At 37.6% G+C, this 7,967-nt stretch overlaps 1 protein-coding gene across 1 annotated transcript in view; it reads right to left on the bottom strand.

Annotated features, from left to right (window-relative positions):
- LOC133549777 (connector enhancer of kinase suppressor of ras 3-like) overlaps positions 1 to 7,967 on the bottom strand; it is a 123,112-nt gene that overhangs the window by 65,390 nt on the left and 49,755 nt on the right. Inside the window, exon 2 of the mRNA XM_061895551.1 lies at positions 1,487 to 1,650. Coding sequence (XP_061751535.1) covers positions 1,487 to 1,650 — 164 coding nt within the window. The remainder of the gene's footprint in view (positions 1 to 1,486; positions 1,651 to 7,967) is intronic.

Consider the following 7,967-nt stretch of genomic DNA (forward strand, 5'->3'; position numbering starts at 1 on the left):
GAGGACAAAAAAGCCAAACCAAGTCCATTTTATTGTAAAGAACTTTTAAGACAGTACGAAAAACGAAATGCTTACACTGATCAGAACACAAGGACCACAATGTGAGTCTTTTATAGGGCAGGAAGTGATAAAACTCCAAATCAATTCCATCTGGTAGAAAAGCTGGTTCCCTCGCAGTTGGACAGTTTGCAGTAATGCTTTGATGCTCGCTCATACCGCAAGCGCTCATGAATTACACACAAGGAGTGAGGATGTATATTAGGAGTGTATGAAGAGGGAACAAACAAAATGTTGGAAGTGTCTTTTTTGCCTGTTAAGCAACAGACAAGAGATTTCCCTGGTCCTTCTTAATTGGGACAGGATATGACTGCAATAAACAGATTTCCGCCAATTAGAATTATTAGAAATTAACCAAAAATATTTCTATTTTGAGCTAAAAAAAACTCAACCTTCTAAATATATTTTTAACATTGTTAGTGTTCCCTAAACATGAAATAACACCCATATAACCGCCTTCAAACTCATTTAATTCAATATACTAGCCTTGAGTGTGTTGTTTTGTAGATTATAGTACTGTACTTAATGGTAGCCCAGAGGATCCTAATAATGTCATTGTTATGGCCTTCGCCCGGCCACTGCATTGCCTCGACATAGAAATACTTTGTCAGATCCTTCCTCTAAGTTAGGACTAAGTTTTTATTTTTAATTATTTCCACTTTGGTCAGACATTTGCTGTGAGCAGATAGCTATGTGCGATACAAAAAAAAGAAGTATGAAATAAAATTGCTATTAAACAAAAATTTGCGATATAGTGAAGCCGCAACATTTGAAGAGCGGTGGCGCGAGAGATCCATCCATCCATCGTCTACCGCTTATTCCCTTTTGGGGGCACGGGGGGCGCCGGCGCCTATCTCAGCTACAATGACTATTTTAATTTGATCAGTTTAGTTATTTTTTTTTTCCAAGTTTCCATAACACACCATGATAATTTAAAATGTCAAAATGAATATATTCATCCCATATTTAATTATTGATTGAACGCATGAGAAAAATTACTCACTGACAAATATTTAATAAATGGATAAAGAACACTGGGGTTGATGCAAACTCCTTGTATGGATGCACTTTTAAATAAAATGTATGCACTTTTAAAATAAAAAGTAGACTAATTATTGAAGATTAAGCTTGTTGCTACATGACATTTATCATTTTGCTTTTACTCATCCATACCCCTAAACTGCCTGCTCTTCCACAAAGTCTGCAGGTTACATTATGGGTTGTGGAGCTTCCATACTCGCTGGGCTGTGAAATGATGAGCTTATCTGCACCACTGCCTCCTTTAGAAACTATAGCCTGAGTTGTACGTAAACACAGATGAAGCGAGAGGGGTGGTGTGGAGGGGGCAGCCAAGATGACCAAGGGGCTTGGGTTTTACTAATTGAAAGCACTATTATTTATAATGTTTCTGTTTTTTAATTTTACGAACCAGAGCACAGAGCAGATCGACAGCCTCTAGCACCAGTTCCTGGTGTCCAATTCTTGCCACACCAAGCTCTTCCAGGTCCTGATGCGTAATCTTCAGTAACTGTTCTCCACTGATTTTCTCCCGCTCAAAGTTGCTCACATACTGCTGTAAGCTGTCATCCAGACCTAGAAACACAAAAATTATGATAAAAAATGATTAGCTGTGGCACTAGAATGATGTGTGCATAATTTGGCAGTATTTGGCAGTTTAACCAGGGTGTGTAATAATGTGTGTGTGCACGTGTGTTTGGTTTTGTGTGTGTGCGTGTGTAAGTAGAATGCAGAGGGGGAACAGGTGGGACAGATAACTTTGCAAGACAAACAATCTAAACAGAGCTACAGTTGATTCAGCTAACTCTGTAAGGCTGGTTAAACAAGAGCTGGCTGGCTGGCTGGCTGGCTGGGTGTGTGTGTGTGTGTGTGTGTGTGTGTGTGTGTGTGTGTGTGTGTGTGTGTGTGTGTGTGTGTGTGTGTGTGTGTGTGTGTGTGTGTGTGTGTGTCAACTATCTAGATTAAGATGCAATATTTTTTTGACCGATCCCAGTGTTCGAATCAGAAGGCAACCAATCATAATGTTTAAACTGCAGTATAGTAACATGAATTAACTCACTTACATCCAATTTTTCCCTCAGTGATCTTTTATGTGTCTATGTCAGTGGAAGTAAACACCATCTTTGTTCCAATCAAAGGACGTACAGAGAGAGGGCAGCTGCAGTTGCATGGCCCCGTGCCCTGATTCTCTAAAAAGGCCCGTCAGCTGTGAGACAGTCAAACTCCGACCGACCCCGCCACACACACGCAAATTATATTCCCCAGTACCTGGCAGGATTTGGCATTTTGGTAGCCCTAACTCTATTTGAAATTCAAGTCATAAAGGAACTTGACTTTTTTTCCAAGAACACAAGACTAAGCTGCAGATAAGTAAGAGCTTATAAAATTCACAGAATGAAGTTATGAGACACAACCCACTGGGTGTGCCCTCGAGTCACCAAAACATTTTATAAAAAGCCACATCACTTCGTTACTCAGACTGTGTGCATATAAAAGTACAGGATATCACAGCCATCAACAACAAGAGTATTACATGTTGAAGGATGATACATAAATGAACACAAAAGTTCAGATTGATGCCTTGCTTGCATCAGGCTCATGGAATTAAACTGACATTTTATTCACTTGAATCAAATATTTGAAAGCTCATAAAAAGTTTTTACAGCATCAAAGTCCATTTATGACAGCATTCTTGTTTTTGAGAAACAGTTTTCCTGAACTCAAGTCATCCCTGAACGCAAGTCACCTCAACTGAATCATAGGAGAATCAGTCACGGCTTCACACAAGCCAAATCCAGTTAGGTTGATGACATGTTTCTCATTCCTTGGCATTCTTGAACACCACATTAAGGAAGTTTGGGCTGAGCCCCAGAACGAACCAGCTGTAAGGAAATACAATTACACTTCACGATTAAAGCTTAGAGCAGTTCAAAAATAAGAGGGCCTGCGACTTGTGAGTAAATGAAAACGGCCATAGGAATTTACGTATGTGACCTTTCCGTCTACAAGCAGTAGAAAGGCTACTAGAAAAGTCAGCAAACAATAAGACCTGTTAAGAGTCACATTGTATGCCTTTTTTTAGAGCTCAGGCCAGAAACTCCACCAAGATTACAGAAGGTCCTACTGCATATGAGAAACATAAAGACAATGACAGTGGTACATGCTGAAAAAGTGTCTATATACCACACTTTATGGCGTTAAAATCTCAATAATTACTTTAATACGGAGCAAGTGTCATATTTAGGGTCGCGCAAAATATTAGATAAATTACAAAGATTTGAGCGACAAAAAAGCTTTTAATACTATCGTAACATCGTGATAATGCATGTAGATGACGGGAGGTGAGCAAAATTATTGATTCCCCAATGCATCATGATTAGAACATGGGCGATTCATGAATCAATGGACAAATGTCCAAACATCGATTTTTTTTACGCATGTTAAAGTAACCCTGACGGTACTAAAAAGTGGCATTAATGCTAATTTTCTGTAAACATTCTTGTTGGTTTAGTGGAACTAACCATGGGAGAACCATTAGCTAACATTCTTTTAACGGTATGTGTTTGCTGGACTACTGCGTACAAACACGGATGAAGGAGGAGGAGACAAAAAACTATGCTAGCCGCGGCGCTAAGCTAGTTGAATGTGTAGTAGTGAAATACAAAAAGAATACATGCTTTGTACACTCCAATAGAGGGCTAATTGGAAATGCGTTACTACAGAGAGTAACCAGCTAAACAGGGGAAATTAGCAAGTACATTATAAATTAGGAGAGACAATGATATCCACATAGTACGGCAACAAGTCTGTCAACAATAGACATAAATGACATACTATGACACGTTAATGCGCCACAAGTTGAGGGCAGCTGGGGCCAAAGTGTCTGAAAACTTTGTGCTTTAAAAAGGCACGCAAATTAAATAAAGGATGCCTAATTACCAAGAAAGGACTTTTATTTATTGTTTCACTTAGCAGGCAGCATGTATCTAGTCTTTATATTATATATATATATATATATATATATATATATATATATATATATATATATATATTTATATATATAGTGCAGCACGGTGGAAAAGGGGTTGGTGCATGTGCCACACAATACGATGGTCCTGAGTAGTCTTGAGTTCAATCCCGGGCTGGGGATCTTTCTATGTGGAGTTTGCATGTTCTCCCCATGACTGCGTGGGTTCCCTCCGGGTAGTCTGGCTTCCTCCTGCAGCCAAAGACATGCACCTGGGGATATGTTGGCAACACTAAATTGACCCTAGTGTGTGAATGTTGTCTGTCTATCTATGGTGGCCCTGTGATGAGTTGGGACTTGTCCAGGGTGTACGCCGCCTTCCGCCCATGTGCAGCTGAGATAGGCTTCAGCAACCCCGAACGGGACAAGGGGTAGAAAATGGATGGATGGAGATATATATATATATATATATATATATATATATATATATATATATATATATATATATATATATATATTATATATTAGGGCTGCAATTCTTTGGGTATCCCACGATTCGATTCAATATCGATTCTTGGGGTCGTGATCCGATAATATATTGATTTTTTCGATTCAACGCGATTCTCGATTTAAAAACGATATTTTTTCGATTCAAAACAATTCTGTATTCATTCAATACATAGGATTTCAGCAGGATCAACCCCAGCCTGCTGACATGCTAGCAGAGTAGTAGATTTAAAAAAAAAAAAAAGATTTTATAATTATAAAGGACAATGTTTTATCAACTGATTGCAATAATATAAAATTGTTTTAACTATTAAACGAACCAAAAATATGACTTATTTTATCTTTGTGAAAACATTGGAGACAGTATGTTGTCAGGCTTGTGAGATGCGATCCAAGTGTAAGCCACTGTGACACTATTCTTTTTTTTTTTATAAATGTCTAATGATAATGTAAATGAGGGATTTTTAATCACTGCTATGCTGAAATTATAACTAATATTGATACTGTTGTTGATAATATTCATTTTTGTTTCACTACTTTTGGTTTGTTCTGTCGTGTTTGTGTCTCCTCTCAATTGCTCTGTTTATTGCAGTTCTAAGTGTTCCTGGGTCAGGTTTGGTTTTGGAATTGGATTGCATTGTTATGGTATTGATGTGTAGTGGTTTGATGGATTGCTTAAAAAAATATTAAAAATAAATAAATAAAAATTGATTTTTTTTAAAATGAGAACCGATTTTGACTCGCACAGCGTATTCGAATACCCGTAGCATACCCCTAATATATATATATATATATATATATATATATGTGTGTGTATATATATATACATATATATATATATATATATATATATACAGTATATATACACATACATACATACATGTACAGTCTGTATACATTAGAGGTGTAACGTGTATTTGTATTGAACCGTTTCAGTATGGGGGTTTCGGTTCGGTTCTGAGGTGTACCGAACGAGTACATATGCTAGCAGCGACCGGGCTAGGACAACATATAAAAGCCAGAGCTGGAAGACCCTACCGTCTCGTTAAGATCTTCCGTTTGAGAACACTTTGGCTCTGCGATACAACAATGGAGGACGGAGGTTTGCCGAGATCGTTCAGCAGCTGCTTCTGACAACACGTCAAAAGTGTTGCATCTTTCCTACTTCCGGCTCCCAAACTGTAGTCGAGGAGACACTCTTCCAGGGCTGATTTATTCACGGGGGCAACACCCTTCACTCTACCCGGCAGTGGGTCTCCACAGCTCCGGACTCCGGGGTAAATGAAGAGTCCAGCAATTAATTGCAAATCGTGGCTTTATTTAGGTCTTGCACACATCCAATCCAACAAAACACTAGCCACTCCCACACTCACCTACCGCTCCCTCACCTCGCTCGCCCACACACTCACCTCACATGCTGTCACATATTAAAGGGCCACACACACACACACACACATACATACGCTACTCATAACACATGCTAACACATTTGAAGCGTCACCGCATTCAAGAAGCCTCTCATCGGTGAGTCAGGCAGTGCTAATGCAATAACAAATGTTTTTATAGCAGCAGATTTAAGTCCATATTGCATTAAAAACTAGGGGGGTGGGGGGTGTTGATGAACGTGGACACTGACTTAAACAAGTTGAAAAACTTATTGGGGTGTTTGCATTTAGTGGTTAATTGACTGGAATATGTACTGTACTGTGCAAACTACTAATAAAAGTCTCAATCAATCAATCAAAAAAAGCACTTTATATGTAGAAAGGTTTTGTTAAGAAACCATTCTGAGACTTATCTTATTTAGTTTTTATTTTATATGTGTTGACCACATTAACCCTGGCAATGGACCCTGTGTGTATATGTATGTTATGCCATTGTTTAAAAATTTGGTAGATAAATAACCAAAACATTTACATTTTGTTGTTTTCTTACTTTACCGAAAATTAACCGAACCGTGAACTCTATACCGAGGTACGTACCAAACCGAAATGTTTGTGTACCGTTACACCCTTAGTATACATATATACACATTTTTGATCTAGCGTTTGATGAATCTTAAACTTGAAAGAGCGCTTGGCGTTCACTGGTACATTGACTCGGATTATATATATATATATACAAATCCCGTTTCTATATGAGTTGGGAAATTTTGTTTGATGTAAATATAAAGGGAATACATCCATCCATCCATCCATTTCTACCGCTTATTCTCTTTGGGGTCGCGGTGGTGCCTATCTCAGCTACAATCGGGCGGAAGACGGGGTACACCCTGGACAAGTCGCCACCTACTCGCAGGGCCAACACAATAATGCAAATCCTTTTCAACCCATATTAAATTGAATGCACTACAAAGACAAGATATGTCTTTGTATTTGGACAAGGGATGTTCCAAATAAGTGTTTGATGAGCATTCCTCAACTTTATCAGTATTTATTGCCACCTTTCCCAACTTTTTTGTCACGTGTTGCTGGCATCAAATTCTAAAGTTGATTATTTGCCAAAAAAAAAAAAAGTTTATCAGTTTGAACATTAATTATGTTGTCTTTGTAGCATATTCAACTGAATATGGGTTGAAAATGATAAGAAAATAATTGTATCCCATTTATATTTACATCTAGCACAATTTTCCAACTCATATGGAAACAGGGTTTGTGTATATATATATATATATATATATATATATATATATATATAATGTGTGTGTGTGTACAAATATGTATATGCTGTGTGCACTAAATCCAAAAACCTGGAAATGTCGCAATACTTCATAGGAGGAGCAAAAGAAAGAGCCCTGTAAACCTATTTAAAAAATAATATTTAAATGTTACAAATTTAGAATATAAAGTAATATACACTATATCAACAATACACAAACAATATAGTAATCAAAAATTTATAATTAATCAATTTCTGATCGAATTGTAGCCGCTGAATCGTAATCGAACCGCGAGGTGGCCAAAGATTCTTTGTGTCCCGCAAATTTGATAACGACAAACGAGCGAACGTGTCCTCAATGCAATGTACATTTGTAGTTTATTTTGTGAATATACTGTCATTAAACCTTCTATTTTATTCATGTAAAATACACAATGGATATTATACTTTTGTTATGTTTATTTTAGGTTTATATTTTCAGTCATACAAACGTGAAAGAAGAAGTGTAAAGAAATAAAAGTAAGGAAGGAAAATTATTCAAAAGAAGAACTATTAATCCTCAACAAAAACTGGAGCTTCTGTTTCTTCATGCTTTTTTTCCTTCATACTGTTAAGTAGCTCCACACGCTGTAAACAAGTAGCGAGGGCAGAATAATTAATTTATTAAACATCCACATTTCGATGTCCTGCCCCTGAGCCCTTGGGCTCTTGAAACTGCGGCCTTCTTCATTTTGTAGTTGAATAGCCGTCTGCTACACTA

The sequence above is a fragment of the Nerophis ophidion genome, linkage group LG03, assembly GCF_033978795.1.
Source record: "Nerophis ophidion isolate RoL-2023_Sa linkage group LG03, RoL_Noph_v1.0, whole genome shotgun sequence".
In the NCBI taxonomy this organism is placed as follows: domain Eukaryota; kingdom Metazoa; phylum Chordata; class Actinopteri; order Syngnathiformes; family Syngnathidae; genus Nerophis; species Nerophis ophidion.